General features: G+C 36.2%; 1 protein-coding gene across 2 annotated transcripts in view; it reads right to left on the bottom strand.

Annotated features, from left to right (window-relative positions):
- Nucleotides 1-17,597, bottom strand: part of cyfip1 (cytoplasmic FMR1 interacting protein 1) — a 131,893-nt gene that overhangs the window by 89,360 nt on the left and 24,936 nt on the right. For both annotated transcript variants that reach the window (XM_039744714.1, XM_039744716.1), the window contains exons 2-6: nt 9,756-9,876; nt 7,238-7,327; nt 3,265-3,342; nt 2,339-2,440; nt 1,778-1,959 (exon numbers count right to left, since the gene is read on the bottom strand). In XM_039744714.1, the coding sequence (XP_039600648.1) occupies nt 1,778-1,959; nt 2,339-2,440; nt 3,265-3,342; nt 7,238-7,327; nt 9,756-9,872 (569 nt within the window). In that variant the 5' untranslated portion in view covers nt 9,873-9,876. The remainder of the gene's footprint in view (nt 1-1,777; nt 1,960-2,338; nt 2,441-3,264; nt 3,343-7,237; nt 7,328-9,755; nt 9,877-17,597) is intronic.

Here is a 17,597-nt window from a genome sequence, read left to right on the forward strand (position 1 = left end):
CTAATGCCTACATTTCCTTACATTCCTGCATAGCTACAATACCCGACACATGCACTCCCTACTTCCCTTCTAAGACTACCAGGAAGAACTGATCAGGTAGTAAAAACGGCTGGGGAAAATTTACACAGGCAAGACAGATGGGCCTGTCGGCATCAGTCCAGGTGTACTCAAGGCTTTCGCCAGACAGGTCTGTGGGGCCATTTACAATATATTCCCCCTTTGACATAAACTCTTAGAATGCCACTGGGAATCTTGTCTACTCTCAGTGCATATAAATGAATGTTCTCAAGGAGTAAAAGTGGCTCTCACACTACACATTAAGTTCACCTTTGGCAAGATAGTTGTGAAACAACTGGGACACCTGGTTATGAACCACCTGGACCCACTGCAGTGTATCTACCAAGCACATACAAGTACTTTAATATGGTACTCTAATCTATATGCTCAAAAGAGATTACTCCCAGCTGGATAAAGTTGGTATTGTGGTCAATATCGTGTTCTTCTCCAGTGAATTTAACTTTAACCAAAAATCCACAAAGGTTAGCTGATACATGAAAGGTGATGTATATAGATAGCCCTGAGAGAATCCAGGATTTTGGACTACCTAACTAACATGAGACTGTCTGTGAGGCCCTGGGACTGTTTTTGAACAACACAGAAATATTCCCAAAGAAATGTTCCCTTTTTCTTACTCTTCACACTCTACATCACCAAACACGTGCAATATTTCAATTACCACTAAGTCATTTACATAAGTTATTCAATGACTTCTCCTTTGCAGGCTGCATGGACAATTAAATTAAAAGTGGAAGATTTTGTCACATGTCGCCTGGAAATTATACTACAAAAACAAAGAAGCTCATGCTGGATTACCAGCATCCCAGAATAGCATTAAAATTAGTCTCCATACTGGGGGAAAGGTGGAGTTGGTACAGATGTATAAATCTTATATATAAAGCAGACTGTAACAATGTTGCGGTCTTGTATGTATGTTATCATCCAGCTGACATTCGGAACATTTCTGGTGTACTCTGTAAAAGCAACTGACAGTTTTATCATGAAAAATCTGTAGTATTATTTGTTTGTCGTTTAATGTTTGTTTTTGTTAACAATATTTTCATCTTGCATTGTTCTTATTTTAACAATGTTGTGGTAACAGAATTAAGTCAACCTAATAATAATATTAATCTACTGACTTTTTTTCGTTGTCAAAAATTCTGCATGTAAAAACTTATTACTGCACCACAAAACAAAAATTAATCTGTCAAAAAACCTTAAAAAAGGCTTTGCTTTTCCCATCATTTTTACACTACCTTGAACTTATTCCGCGATTATATTTTGATGAATATAGGCAAGGTTTAAAGATAGGTATGCAATTTTATTTATTTATTTTTTTTATCTACCATACACATTCTATATTTATTTTGTGAATTCAGCAGCTCTCTTTGCAATTTTTGTTTATTCATTAATGTACGAAATGTCATTTGTTTCACAGCATCGTAGCTAACGTGTTGGTGTTACAATTTTTTTTTTTTTTTTAAATATGTTCATAATCAAAAAACTAATTTAATTAAGTTATCAAAATCGAAGGTAAAATATAGACCAAATATAGCTATAATATTTATGGTATATAGCATAACAGAAGCCTAAATTCACCAATCATCATTGCACTTGCCTCACTTCTCATCCAAACAATCTTTTAGTTTGTACAATATCTTAAGTACAGTTATTCATATTTGCTTTTGGCCATGAAAATTTTCTCTGTAATACAACTCACCTTTTATATGCTGAGTGATCATTTTTCACACTACACTTCATATTTTTCAGTTCATCTAGCACGGCAAACATGTTGATGAACTTGCCCAGGGTAAGAAGATAGGCCTCTGAAACAAAGTCCTTTCTTCTTTCAGCATGACACAGCCTTCTTACTTCTCCACAGAAACGCTCAATGGCATTGCGCTGGAATACAAGGTTACTAAGTGAGGAATGTATTAGTACCCTTTTTTCAACAAATGGAATAAACAAACTAAGAATAAATGTTGAAAGAAAACACTTTCAAAATACTATAGCAAACATAATCAAATAGATTCGGTGAATGAATTATAAGTTTTGTGCATATACATTTTCATTGAATTTTCTAAATTATACATTTTGTGGGTATAAATTTTCATTGCATTTTCAAAATTAAATTGTCTAGCTTTCAAATTACAACAATAAACAAAAGGTCAAATAAGAAAATGTATAATTTACTAATTGCTGAAAATACAAGCAACTGATATAAAATTCCCCTATAATAAGGCCACATTTTTTACATATTTTTATATTACAAAATACATACCTGGAAATACATGAAGTTCATAAGCTTTGTGACCTCAGGTTCAAGTACTTCAACAGTCTTTTCATATATCTCCACTCGGTTAGGCTGTTCATTGCATTTTACCTGTAACAAGAAGAATAAAAATTGAGTGCAAGCCTGGCTAAAATTAAACTATACACTTTCTTCTCATTTCAAACTAACGATGACAGAAAAAGAATTTGGGGAGGCAAAATCTTGCTTCATTTTATTGATTTTTCTAAATGAAATCTGTCTGCAGAGATCAAAAACTAAGGAATCAGAAGACACACATTACTGTTAAAATACAACAATAAAACTGGATATATTAGCTTAACTTTCAATATTCCCATGTGCATAATTCAATGAATACATCTTGATAAACTGTTTATGCAAATAACTTCTCTGACAACATTCCTTATTCACTAACCTAAAAAAATTACTGTTAAAGGCACAACAGAAAAATGTAATTGCTACAGTATAAATGCCATATAATTTTAAAGCAATGTTGTAAACTGCATAATAATTTAAAACTTTAACAATTATAATTCCCATTCTGTAAAGGTTATCTGACATTTGTGCAATGAGAGTATAAGTATTCATTTCAAAAACTGATGTTTTAGTTTAGTTTTCTAAAAAGTCTATAATATCATGCTACATCAAAAACCTTTATTTTATTAAAGCAAGGTTTAAAAAAGAAAGCTATAGCTTTAAAGTGACATCAAGAAATACCAGGCTAAAAAATTCAACAATGCAAACCAATTTATCGATTTGTTAATGCGTTATGTATTTAAGGTATGTATTTATTATGAACCAAATGGAAACTGTCAATTAACATAGCTTGTACCCAATAGGTCATTATTGCATGCTCATCTAATGATGTTTCTGTCATATCATCACATACATAAATAAAAGTATCTTGAGTTGGATACCTGAGGAATGGCTCTTGAACAGCTTCTCCATGTGTACAGCATAATGGCATACTCCTGGCCCTCCTCAAGCATTTCATTCTAGAATGACAAAATAAGTAAACATTTATATACCAAGTGTATGACAGAGCTACCAAAAATCTTAGCAGTAATAATCCTTTTCCTCTCTTGTGTATTAATTTCATAAAAAAAACTGATTAAGGTCAGCCTAGAGCCACACACTTTGCAAATAACACAACAGAACATCTTAATGCTGTGTTCCATTCTCTCTGGATGAGGGACCCTGACTGCATCAATTCACATAAGCTGTCAGAGGAGTCATGTCATCATCTAAAAAATCAATTTGAATCCACAGAAGGCTGAAGAAAAAGAAATACCCGATTCTGTCAATATTTAAACAGGACAGTGATAGTGATTATGTAGATGTAGGTTTTACAAAGCATGTCTCACTGTATGGTTTGTAATAGCAACTTATATTTACACGTGGTATTCAAAAGCATGTTACCTGGTCACCTACAACTCAAATTTATTCCTGTTAAAATGACTGTGGGTGTTTTGGTATCTCTGTGATACACATGTCCTATCTACAATTGATCCATAGCCTTGATTTGATAATGACACAGTTTCTAGCTTTCCATGTAGATAGATTATTATAGTTACTATAGCTGAAGTTCAAAATAAGAGTTGTGAATAAATTATGACTAGTTTTTGTTTTTTGGGAAATCACAGTCATTTTCAACAACTGCAATATATACTGCTCAAAAAAATTAAAGGAACAGTTTTTAAACAGAATATAGCATCAAGTCAATGAAACCTCTGGGATATTGATCTGTTTAGTTAAGTAGCAGAGGGAGTTGTTAATCAGTTTTAGCTGCTTTGGTGTTAATGAAATTAACAACAGATGCACTAGTGTGGCAACAATGAGGCAACCCCCAAACAGGAATGGTTTAACAGGTGGAGGCCACTGACATTTTTCCCTCCTCATCTTTTTGGACTGTTTTTTTCACTTGTTTTTCATTTAGCTATGGTCAGTGTCATTACCTGGACCCTACAGAGGTTGCACAGGTAGTCCAAATTCTCCAGGATGGCACATCAATAAGTGCCATTGGCAGAAGGTTTGCTATGTCTCCCAGCACAGTCTCAAGAGCATGGAGGAGATTCCAGGAGACAGGCAATTTCTCTAGGAGAACCGGACAGGGCCACAGAAGGTCCTTAACCCATCAACAGGACCAGTATTTGCTCCTTTGGGCAAGGGGAAACAGGATGAGCACTGAAAGAGCCCTAAAAATTGACTTCCAGCAGGCCACTGGTGTGAATGCCTCTGACCAAACAATCAGAAACAGACTTCATGAGGGTGGCCTAAGGGCCCGACGTCCTCTAGTGGGCCCTGTGCTCACTGCCCAGCACCGTGGAGCTTGATTGGCATTTGCCATAGAATACCAGAATTAGCAGGTCCACCAATGGTACCCTGTGCTTTTCACAGATGGAGCAGGTTCACCTTGAGCACATGTAACAGATGTAAAAGGGTCTGGAGAAGCCCTGGAGAATGTTATGCTGCCTTTAACATCGTTTAGCATGACCGGTTTGGTGGTGGGTCAGTGACAGTCTGGGGAGGCATATCCATGGAGGGACAAACAGACCTCAACAGGCTATACAAAGGCAACTTCACCACCATTGGGTATTGGGATGAAATCCTTGGACCCACTGTCAGACCCTATGCTGGTGCATTTGGTCTTGGGTTCCTCCTGGTGCACGACAATGCCCAATGTCATGGGGCAAGAGTATGCAGGCAGTTCCTGGCGGATGAAGGAATTGATACCATTGACTTTCCTTCACACTCACCTGACCTAAATCCAATAGAACACCTCTGGGACATTATATTTCGGTCCATCCAACGCTGCCAGATTGTACCTCAGACTGTCCAGGAGCTCAGTGATGCCCTGGTCCAGATCAGGGAGGAGATCCCCCACAACACCATCCGTCATCTCATCAGGAGCATGCCCATACATTGTCAGGCAAGCTTACAAGCATGTAGGGGTCATACAAACTACTGAGTACGATTGTGAGTTGCTGCAATGAAATTTCTGCAAAATGGACTAGGCTGCCGCATCATTTTTTCATTTCGATATCCAGGGTTTCTTCGAATTCAGTCCTCTGTAGGTTGAGAATTTTCATTTCCATCAAACAATGTGACATCCTTTCATTCCTAACACATTACCCAGTTCATATCAGTATAAATATCCAGCATGATTTTTTCCCCCATTGAGATCTGATGTGTTTTCAAAGTGTTCCTTTTTTTTTTTTGAGCAGTTTATATGATCAAGCTTGACTTGTATTTGTCAGTAGAACTACAGTGGTATCCAGGATATGCAGCCTGTTCAAAATGTTTACCTAATATAACATTCTCAGATCTACATAATTACTATTCAGGGCTGCAGGGGGCACAGCTTATTCCAGCAACACTGGGTACAAAGCAGAACAAGTCCCAGATAGGCACTGCATCTATCACAAGCCCTATTCATGCACACCAGTGCAGTGTAGAGTCATTCATTGCCTGCAGCTATTTGTCTGGGGCTACAGCCTATTCCAGCAGCACTTGGGATAGAGCAGAAACCAGCCCTGGACAAGGCACAAGGGACAAGTCCATTATGAGCCATAATCAGGCATATGCCCACTCTCACTCACGTAGGCCCAATTTAAAATCATATAAGAACATAACAACCTCCTTTTACAGCTTCACTGTTAACAATGAGCTTGCTGTTGCTTAAATCCTACATAAAGAGCTGATTTTGCCAGCTCAACAGCTCTGGCAAAGATGCTGACTAGCACTTGGAAAGCACTTTTGTGTACAATATTCTGGAGCACACTAAACAATTATGTTGTTGTACTGAACACTAACAATGATAATTTATTTATGCAGTTCTCTCTTTAACAGATTACTTCTTGTAGTGCTGAGACTTACAGTAAGTCTCTGAAATGGTTCAGGAAATATATGCTGTATTCTTGCAATGTGACCAAATATACTGTGCTGGATATTTTCTAGCAAATTCTATAACCAATTTAATTGACATGAAATTGTTAACTTCAGTCGTATGTCCTGCTAACAACCACATCAAGAGAAGTTGGGGAAAAAAAAAAAACACCTTAAGAAAGATTTAAACAAAAAAGACTGTGTCATGGGACAAAATAGTAGTGTAAAAATAAATGCAAGAAACCATATTTTTTTAATTAATTTTACACTTAATTGGCCCACACTTTTTTGAAAGTGTCTTCCAAGTCATTACCATGTCAACATTTTTCTAGGAACCATCCAACGTGTTAAATGAAGGAAACTCTCACTGACTTCTCAGGATCCCATTAGAACAACTCTGGGTTTGATAATTTAAGTTTTCACTGCAGTTATTTTTGTGAGTATAACTTATGATTCATTCAGAAAATGCTCAGTTTGGTTCAATTTGTGGAATTATTGTTATTGTCCTTTTTGTTTCTGATTGTAATTCCTCTTTATTAACACCCCCATGTATCTGTGCTGTTGTTATCCATGCAACCCTTAAACCTTATTGTACAATAGCATATATAACCACGTATTTGATGTTTGCAAACAAAATAAGGCTATGTTCAAACTGCAGCTCAATTCCAATTTCTTTGCTCATGTGACACAGGTTTGATGTTTTTAGAGAAGTGTGATCAGTTAAAATGACATGGAATACTTTTTAGAAAGAATTTACACTACTTTCATAACCATTGTTAGGCATCCAAAAGCTGCCAGCCACAGCAACTTGGTCATATCTACTGGTTTCTAAGTACAAACACAGCAGTCATAATTGCACTCAAGGCAACAGTTATGATTCTTAATTTTCTTGCATGTTTCGAACATTTGAATTGATATTACATATTTACATTATGCGACACAAGTTATGTGAGAATTTTTTTATACAATCTACAAGAAAGAAAAAAAGGAATAATGTTTATTTACCATACTGGAGTGGACAGTTGCTTGTTCAATATATCTTGCAATGCCAGTGACAAATGCATTTCTGTCTTCAAAGTTAGTGTTAAAGTTTGGCTGGGGAAAAAAAAACATTGATTAACAAGAATTACATTAACTATATCAGTACTTACCACCAACTATTTAATAACTTAGAGGAAAACATCTGCAGGTGTGGATAAATCTTTTGTCTGCTAAATAAAATCACAAATATATGCTATGCTTATAGGTAAAATATCCAGTTTCTTCCTATTGGCTTTTTTTACTTAATCCTGAAAAGGTCTAGGAAAGGGATGGTGAATGTGCTGTCCTTTTTTGCTGATATATTAATATGAATTACGCCATTACTCAGGTAAAAACAGGCACACATTACTTGTTCCAAGGAGAAAAGTTTTGTCCACCAAACATATGCAGCATAGGGAGACTATTAGAGTGAAAGACACTCTCAAATCAGGAATCAAGTATGTCATAAAAAACATATGCATGGAGGAGCTGAACATTGTGAGTGAAACTAAACTATGAACTGTTTCAATGCAACACTTTAATACTTGCATCTTCCAAAATTATTTTTAACTAGAAAACAAGACTGAAGAAAGAGATCTTAACTCAGATAATATCTGACAGCAGAACCCTCTTCTCTAGAAACTTGAGTTAGAAATTTAAATGAAGCCTTCAGTGTGCACAATTGATCTGATAAACTAATAATAATTCAGATTTTCAATGAAGATGAGTATCACTTCATTTGAGACATCCAAACTGTGGTACACAGTGAAGGGCAATCTCAATACTTGACATAAGTTTAAAGGCTAAAATCCTTGAACAACACATTTTTCAGAAAATGTATTTGCTCTGAAAGTGTTCTGCAAATAAGTGTTATATATATATAATTTTTAATTAATTGCCAAAAAACTTTTATATGTCACACATTAAATGAAATATATTAAATATGAATTACGATGGCATGCTAAGCATATTTCAGTAGTTTAAACATTAGAACAACTATGTAAATATCACAAGCATGTTCCTTATCCATAATTTCTCTAAAATAGTATTCATACAGTCATGTGAAAAGGACACCCTCACATGTATTCCCTCTTAAATTGGCTCAGATCTCACACAGGTATATCACACCAGGTGCACATAATTAGTAGATCGTTACTCTGCATGTTGAATGAGGCTTGCCCTATTTAAACCTCAGACATTTAGTTTGGTGTGCTCCTGACTGTTGAAGTGAGAGTGAGCACCATGGTGAGAACAAAAGAGCTGTCAGAGGACTTCAGAAAAGATTGTAGCAGCCTATGAGTCTGGGAAGGGATTTAAAAGATCTCAAAAGATTTTGAAATCAGCCATTCCACTGTCCGGAAGATAGTCTACAAGTGGAGGGCTTTCAAAACAACTGCCAACATGCCCAGGACTGGTCGCCCCAGCAAGTTCACCCCAAGAGCAGACCGCAAGATGCTAAAAGAGGTCTCCAAAACCCTAAAGTGTCATCTCGAGAACTACAGCAGGCTCTGGCTACTGTTGATGTAGAAGTACATGCCTCTACAATCAGAAAGAGACTGTACAAGTTTAACTTGCATGGGAGGTGTGCAAGGAGGAAACCTTTGCTTTCCAAGAGAAACATCGAGGCCAGACTGACATTTGCCAGAGATAAAGTTGACAAAGACCAGGACTTCTGGAATAATGTTCTTTGGACAGATGAGTCCAAAATTGAATTATTTGGACACAACAGCAGAGGACATGTTTGGCGTAAACCAAACACAGCATTCCAAGAAAAGAACCTCATACCAACTGTGAAGCATGGAGGTGGAAGTGTCATGGTTTGGGGCTGCTTTGCTGCAGCAGGACCTGGTCAGCTCACCATCATAGAATCCACGATGAATTCTACTGTGTATCAGAAGGTGCTTGAAGAACATGTGAGACCATCAGTTAGAAAATTAAAGCTGAAGCGGAACTGGACCATGCAACATGACAATGACCCAAAACATACTAGTAAATCAACCAAAGATTGGCTGAAAAGAAGAAATGGAGAGTCCTGGAATGGCCAAGTCAAAGTCCAAATTTGAATCCCATTGAGATGCTGTGGGGTGACTTGAAAAGGGCTGTAAGTGCAAGAAACCCCTCAAACATCTCACAGCTGAAAAAGTTCTGCATTGAGGAGTGGGGTAAAATTTCCTCAGACCGATGTCGAAGACTGGTAGATGGCTACAAGAACCGTCTCACTGCAGTTATTTCAGCCAAAGGAGGTAACACTCGCTATTAGGGGCAAGGGTGTCCTATCTTTTTCCTCAGTTAGAATAGGCATTTTTGTAGAATGACATTTACAGAAGATCTTGAAAAGACTTTTCTTCAGTTTTCTTTGTTTAGTTGGATTACTTTAATCTCTCTGTATTGTTGAAACGGAGATGAAATAACCATTTATTAAAAATGTTACAAAAAACCACATGCTTTCAAAGGGTGTCCTAATGTTTTCACATGACTGTATATTATCCTGAATACTTAATACCTGGTACAGTAAAGAAGAAGGAGGTGGCTCAATACAAGGCTGCTGATCTGGCAAAGGCAGCTCTTCAAGAAGGTCCACATTTGAAAGGGCATCCTCTAGAGTCACTGTGGTGGTCATGGTCCTTTGGAGAAAGGAAATCAATTTTGTAAAATAAACAGAGTGTGTATATTAATAGGTGTAGAAATCTGATACACTAAGGTAAAACTATAAAATGAAAGTGTATACAGTACATATTCTATGTTTTGCCAAAAAACAACTGCAAAATGAAAGTTTCAGTTAAATACAATGTTCATTCTCAACATAGATGCCATGAAATAAAACAGTTAACATCACTGAGCATGCACTAAAATGATAAAATGTACTTATATAGCACATTTTCACACAAACAATGCAGCTCAAAGTGGTTACTTACTTAAAATCACTTTACTACATAATATTGGGTGCAAACTTCAGCCCCAGAGTAGATTTTTTGTGTCTGCTTTACATGTATATAGTACAGCAATGCACATAGAAGTGTTTCAAGATATTGGAATAATATATCACAATAAAAAAATGTTCTTAAAAAAAGGCAAAGGAGATACTGTGGTTGCTTATGACAATATTTCTCATATCCAAAATAAATCAAGATGAAGAGTGAAACAAACAACTAAAAATCAGCCAGGAAGTGATTTTTTTTATACAAAAAAAAAATAAATCTGCCTAAAACAACCCTTAGGTAGTCAACAAACTAAATCTGATACAGAAGCAGGTAGTACAAACACATGAATAGGATTGCAAGTAAGCAAATAGTGTAACATTATTTTAAAAAAGTTTATGATCTCCAGGTCAAAAGTTCTGCTTTTGGCAGGGGTACCTTCTTTTATAGATTGTGCATTTGGGTTTCATCCATGGTCCATAATTTCCTCCCATAATCAATACATGTAATGTTAGATTAACACTTCTAAATGGACACGGTGCCATTGTGTAGATGTCCATGTGAGACTGTGCATTGTGCCTGACACGTACCTTCTGTAAATGGTTTCTAACATGCTGAACAGAACGACTGCAGATTCCTCTACGAAGATCAAAATGAAGCGGGAAAAGAATGGATTCTATGGCATTAATTCTAGGTAACGAGAGCAATATACAGTCATTGCTGAAATTATCGGCACCCCTGGAATTTTCCCAGAAATGCACCATTTCTCCCAGAAAATTGTTGCAATTCCAAATGTTTTGGTATACAGATGTTTATTTCATTTATGTGCATTGCAACAACACAAGAAAACAGAGAAAAAAAAAGCCAAATCTGACATCCATGTCACACAGAACTCCAAAAATGGGCCAACAAAATTATTGGCACCTTTTCAAAATTGTGGGTAAATCGTTTTATTTCAAGCATATGATTCTCGTTTGAACTCACCTGTGGCAAGAAACAGGTGCTGGCAATATAGCAATCACACCTGAAGCCAATTAAAATGGAGAAAAGTTGACTCAAACTTTCTGTTGTGTGTCTCAGTGTGCCACACTAAGGGTGCAGAACAGAAAGAAGAGCAGAGACTTGTCTGAGGACTTCAGAATAGAAATTGTGGAAAAATGTCAATAATCTCAAGGCTACAAGTCCATGTCCAGAGATCTTCATGTTCCTTTTTGTCCACCGTGTGCAACATAATCAAGAAGTTCACAACATATGGCACTGTAGCTAATCTCCCTGGACGTGGACGGAAGAGAAAAATTGATAAAAGACTGCAACGAAGGATAGTCCGAATGGTGGATAAACAGCCCCAATCAACTTCAAAACATATTCAAGCTGTTCTGCAGACTCTCGGTGCAACAATGTCAGCTCGAACTATCCGTCGACATCTGAACGAAATGAAAAGCTATGGCTGGAGAGCCAGAACCCCCCCACTGCTGACACAGAAACATAAAAAAGTCAGACTGGAGTTTGCCAAAATGTACTTAAGGAAGCCAAAATCCTTCTGGGCAAATATCTTGTGGACAGATGAGACCAAGGTAGAGCTTTTTGTAAAGCTCATCATTCTACTGTTTACAGTATAGTAGGCCTACAAAGAAAAGAACACAGTACCTACAGTCAAACATGGTGGAGGTTCTAAGATGTTTTGGGGATGTTTTACTGCCTCTGGCACTGGATGCCTTGACTGTGTGCAAGGCATCATGAAATCTGAAGACTACCAAAATATATTGGGGCGCAATGTAGGGCCCAGTGTCAGAAAGCTGGGTCTGCGTCAGAGGTCATGGGTGTTCCAGCAGGACAATGACCCCAAACATACCTCTAAAAGCACCCAGAAATGGTTGAAGACAAAGCGCTGGAGAGTTCTGAAGTGGCCAGCAATGAGTCGGGATCTAAATCCAATTGAACACTTATGGAGAGATCTCAAAATTGCTGTTGAGAGAAGGCACCCTTCAAATCTGTGAGACCTTGAGCAGTTTGCAAAAGAAGAGTGGTCGGAAATTTCAGTTTAGAGGTGCAACAAGCTTGTTGATGGTTATAGGAAGCACTTGATTTTCAGTTATTTTTTCCAAAGCGCGTGCAACCAAATATTAAGTTGAGGGTGCCAACAATTTTGTCCAGCCCGGTTTTTGATTTTTGTGTGAAATGTCAGATTTGGCTTTTTTTCTCTGTTTTTTATGTTGTTCCAATGCACATAAAGGAAATAAACAATTGTAAACCAAAACATCTGTATTTGCAACAATTTTCTGAGAGAAATTGTGCATTTTCTGAGAAAATTCCAGGGGTTCCGATAATTTAAGCCATGACTGTATATGTATATAAAAAAATTAAAAAGGAGTGGCACAGTTCCACTGTTTACTGCAGGTCACTGTTTAAGGAATATGTGTTTTCTCCACATGTCTGTGTCTAAGTTTTACTTTCACATCTTAAAATAATGTTAACTGTAACAGTAATTCTAAATTAGCCTTGCACTGTGCTGACGATACCCAGAGCAGCAATAAAAAAAGAGAACAAAAAGAATAAATGATCCAGAACATGAATGACAAAAACTACTACAAAAGACCTACTAGCCCCACAAGTACACAACACACCAACAGAAGCAAACATATAACTGGAAAGAAAATTGTTAATGTAAATATGGAAAATATGCACAACCATTAAATCAACTACAGGTACATACAAAATCTTGTGTTACAGCATACCCTTCCATACACTAATTACAGTATGAAACACTCGACAAGCTATTTGTTAATCTTATTGACACTAATACTACACTAACAACTATTATGCAACTGAGTAACAGTATAAAAAAAGGGTCCTTCAAATGTCCATACACTCATGCAAATGTTTTCCTCCTAGTATTCTTTAGTCTGGAAGTTCCTCCAAGCCATTTCTAAAGTCCAGCAGGAATAAACATCCATCGTCACTTCTCACAGGTTCACCAGGCCCTCACTGAAGTCCATCATGGAACGTATCCTCAATTCAATCATATTCTCTTTTCCTTCTGTAAAAACGAACATCGTTTCATCTAATGGCTTCCTGTAATTGGTATATATTCCTTGATTGCAGGCAACTTCCTCCGCTGTTCTCTTTTTTTTCCACAACTCTTTTAACCTTTTTAGGCATGGTTGGGTCCTCCATATTTTGGCTCCCATTGGGCCTCCGGGCCAAGTATCCCTTCCAAGGCAGTCTGCCCCTTCAGACTGCTTAACAGACTATTAGAGAAACAAAAGAACACACAATGACACCATATACACAGGACAACTGTTACAGAGTGCCATTGCAAGTGTATGTATGTGAGGATTTACCCTGTGTTACACCCTGCCACACAGCCAATGATACGGGGGTGGGTTCTGGATTTATATGGTCCTAAATTGGATTAGGCACGTTTATATTATTATTTTTTTAACTAATTATCAAATTCTTCTGTCATTCTTGATTTCCAAGCATTTTTAAAAATAGTATGAGTTGCTGTCCTGGATAGTATAAAAGTAAATGTCAAGCAGAACTATTTTTGATGCCTAATGCCAACAATCCACAATAAATTGCTGAACTGTGCCTTTTCTTTTAATATAAATACACTCAGTTATATTCAATGTGTCTTTGCTCCTAAAGAAATAATGGAAATTTGTTACTTCTAATGACATTTGTATTTTTATTTAATAATGTAATATTTGTATTCAAGTATTACATCATTAAATATTGGTCAAACATTTTAAAAATATTGTTTCCCTTCTATATATGGCATAAATGGCAGTGTGACATAAAGTCAGTTGATTAATCACTTAATTCTCAGCAGTCATTAATGAAGCTTGTTATAAGAGTATAAACAGAAAAATGAGGAACAAAACTATTAAGCCAAGCCGAAGGCAAATTTTATTAATAAAAGCATCATCTGCCACTTTGTATTCTATGACTATTACACTTTTATGGTAATGACTCGCTAACACTATCTCCATGGACTTGACTGGATATTGGGTTGTCAGTAGGTAGTTCATGATACCAGAATTTTTGTATTTGATACCAATACTAGTGAAAGTTTACGATACTCAGTACCTTTTGACATCATCCCATTCAAAGGCTTTTTTTATTAAAGTGCCTCTTTATTATTTATTGTTACTGAAGTGAAAAATATTGCGTCTTTTTCTGTAATACAATATATAAATTCTAACAGCAACAATAGCTTTAAAATACTGGCATATCCATCAGGTAGTTACCCAACTATCATTTAAGTACCAACATTCATGTTTTCACCATAATTTATGGTATCTTCCAGAGTAATTTGTCTATTTTTTTTTTAAATCTGTCTACCTATAGTAATGCATGAGAACAGTATAGACTTTCTCGGTACTACCAATACTGTAAAAAATCTGGTACCATAATGTTGCAGAACACTGGAATCATATTAGTATCAGCATATTGGTTCTTGTGACAATCCTACAAACGTAAAGTTGTGACAATTGATAAGGGTATTCATATGGTTTGAAACAAAAATGAAAGCCTTCATTGTCTGGATCATTTTGGTAAAAATTGTTTAATATTTGAACATGATTGAATTAGTATAAACAGTTGCAAATCATTTGTAAGTGTTCGCAAATGTAGAGTATAAGGTTGTACTTACAAGTTCATTATATGATACTGCACGCTAAATTGGGTGAAGCCTTCAGATTGTACAGACTGCTTTTAAAGAAGATAATCAAACAACAAGCACATCAAATTAGAAGTTAAAATAGTTTGCTAAAGTCACTTAGATATATTTATTAACTTTAATTTTATTTCCACCTATGGTAACACGTTTTAAGGCTGCTTCACAAGTAATAACTGTTGTTATTCAATTGTTTCCTTATATTCATACAGTTTGCAGCACAAAACAGGTTACATGACTCATTACAGGTCACAGAATAAGCAAGTAATTTTTTTAAACAATTCCACACCTTCATCAATAGACCACATCGCCTGCCATCACTGGCTTGTAACTTTCAAATTTTATTTGGAAACGTGTGCTAATTCTTTTGGCTTTTATTTTTGTCCCCCCGAAGAGTTTAAGTAAATTCGTATTAGACAGAACCCATCTATATCATGTAATTGAAAGAAAAACCTACAAGTGTTGCAAAACATGTTGTATTCCAAATATATCACTAGCATTTTAATTATAAAAGATACTGTGTACCTGTATAGCATCTCTCTACCTTAATTGTTATTTTAAAAATTAGGACCCAATCTTTCTTTGTGTGATTTACCGTCACCATTATTTATGCTACAGGGATATCAGACTTCCTCTACTACGCTGTATTTAGACTTTAGGATGTGTTTAGTAAACAAATATCTTCTAAACTGACATCACATTGACTGTGCTACTAATCCATTTCCCAAAGGATGATCCGAGTGTCAAACACTATGAATACTTACATAAAGGAAAATAGTTTGCAGAATAGATTTATCCACCAGTTGTCCAATCCAGTAGTATTTTACTTCCTTTTTTTAATTAAAACTTATTTCTATTCTACTTCCCTGTTACTTTCAATTGTCAATTCATTTTCAGGGTCACTGGGTGCCGCAAGAGAGCACTGCAGGGAGACAAGCTCCCTGTTATAACGGAACTACTCCTGGGTCCTTAATAAAAAGGACAGCACTCCCTTTCCAGGCGTGTTGGAGCTGGGAAGACATGAAGCAGCACACAACTGGAGAAGGGCAATGCTGTGGTGAGATTATTTGGATTATTTTGCTTTGTATCACATACCAAAATGCTTTCTTGGTAATTTTTATTATAAGATTTCATTAACAACAACCTTGGTCCAATTCTATTGGAGTGAAGATGATTTTCTTTGGTAAAATGGTTTCTTAATACCATTCACAGATTAATACCTATTGAATACAACCTCAATTAAAAACAATGTATTTCCAATGATTTCCTCACTTCTAAATCAAAATTTCAGATACTGCTGTAGACATTTAATTAGACTTCAGGGTGTATAGAATTTGATTTAATTTAACAAATGGAAAACTGCTTTTAATACCACCTTAGGGCACTACAATTGCTTAGTCATGCCCTTTAGTTTGGCCAAAGTACCAGCAGTTTTTTTTTAAAATGATACTGCTGATAATATCTCTTCTTTAAGATGGCTATATAGTCCACACCTTTATAAAGTATAATCTTTTCCTATAACATCTTCATCGCGTTGCCTTTTTTGGTTTTATATTCTCTTCCAGTATATTCCCGGAATAGTTAGCTGGATTAGCAATGCCATATTAGTTGAGTGTAGAGTATATGTGTTTGTGTGAGTGTGTTCTCCCGCAATGAATTGGCTCCCTGTCTGGGATTGTTCCTGCCTTGTATAATAGGCTTGCTGGGCTGGGCTAGGCTCCAGAACCTCCTCCACCCCCCCTCTCACCATTCTACTCAGGATTACGTTAACTTACAAAATGGTAATGGCATAGTGTTCTATTCTAAAAGAGTTTAAGTGATCTTCTTAGTCACTGACCATCTACTGTTCCGAGGAGCATTTCTATTTGCCACCCAGGCTAATACACTTACATCCTCTCGATTCCCTGCGTTACTGTCTTTTTAGAGTATTCTTTACATAGACAGAACATACTAATCCCAAACAGTCCCTGCTATTCCATATTAACATTTCTTACCAAATTATTTTCCATGCCTGCGCTCCTGTTAAGTTTAAATTCTGCAATAGCATTAGAAAGTGTAATAAGTAAATTATAGGAAAACAGCAAGTTAATGGTATGCTTACTAGTATCATATGACTTGTATGGGAATGTATTTGTAGCCCAGCATTTTAACCCCACTTTGTTTAAATCTGAATGAGTACATTTTAATTCAACACTCAGCAATTTTAATTGTTAATCAAATGTTAGTCCTAACTATGAAGCAAATGAATAAACAGATAACTAAGTGTGCCAGTATTTGTATAATAAATTCACTATTCAGGTATTCTATATGTGTACTGAATTGCAGGATGTTATGCCACTGCTGTTGATTCTAGAAATAAACATCTCAATTTCCACAATCCACTGTTGTAACAGAGTGTAAAGGAAAAACCTGCAAAGAAATTCCATGGGCTGGCTGATCACAACAATGAATTATGGTAAATAAACATACAACTGCTATTCTCTTCAGTAAAGATTATGATGCAGAAGGTCCACAGCTTGGGACAAGGTGGAGCTCTTCCTAACTAAGCACTGCATCTGCATAGATGAAGACCTAATATTGCTGTGGAGAGACAATGAAAAACAGGTCTTGAAACAGAGCTTCTTGATTTCTTTCTGTGTTCCTGCAAAGTGAACGTCCTAATTAAAGGATGTTATCTAATGTCACAAACAGTTTTCATGCTAGTTTTCTTATATAAAAAATTAATTTAACATTACTGGTAGTTAATGTC

Source organism: Polypterus senegalus, chromosome 2, assembly GCF_016835505.1.
Source record: "Polypterus senegalus isolate Bchr_013 chromosome 2, ASM1683550v1, whole genome shotgun sequence".
Classification (NCBI taxonomy): Eukaryota; Metazoa; Chordata; class Cladistia; order Polypteriformes; family Polypteridae; genus Polypterus; species Polypterus senegalus.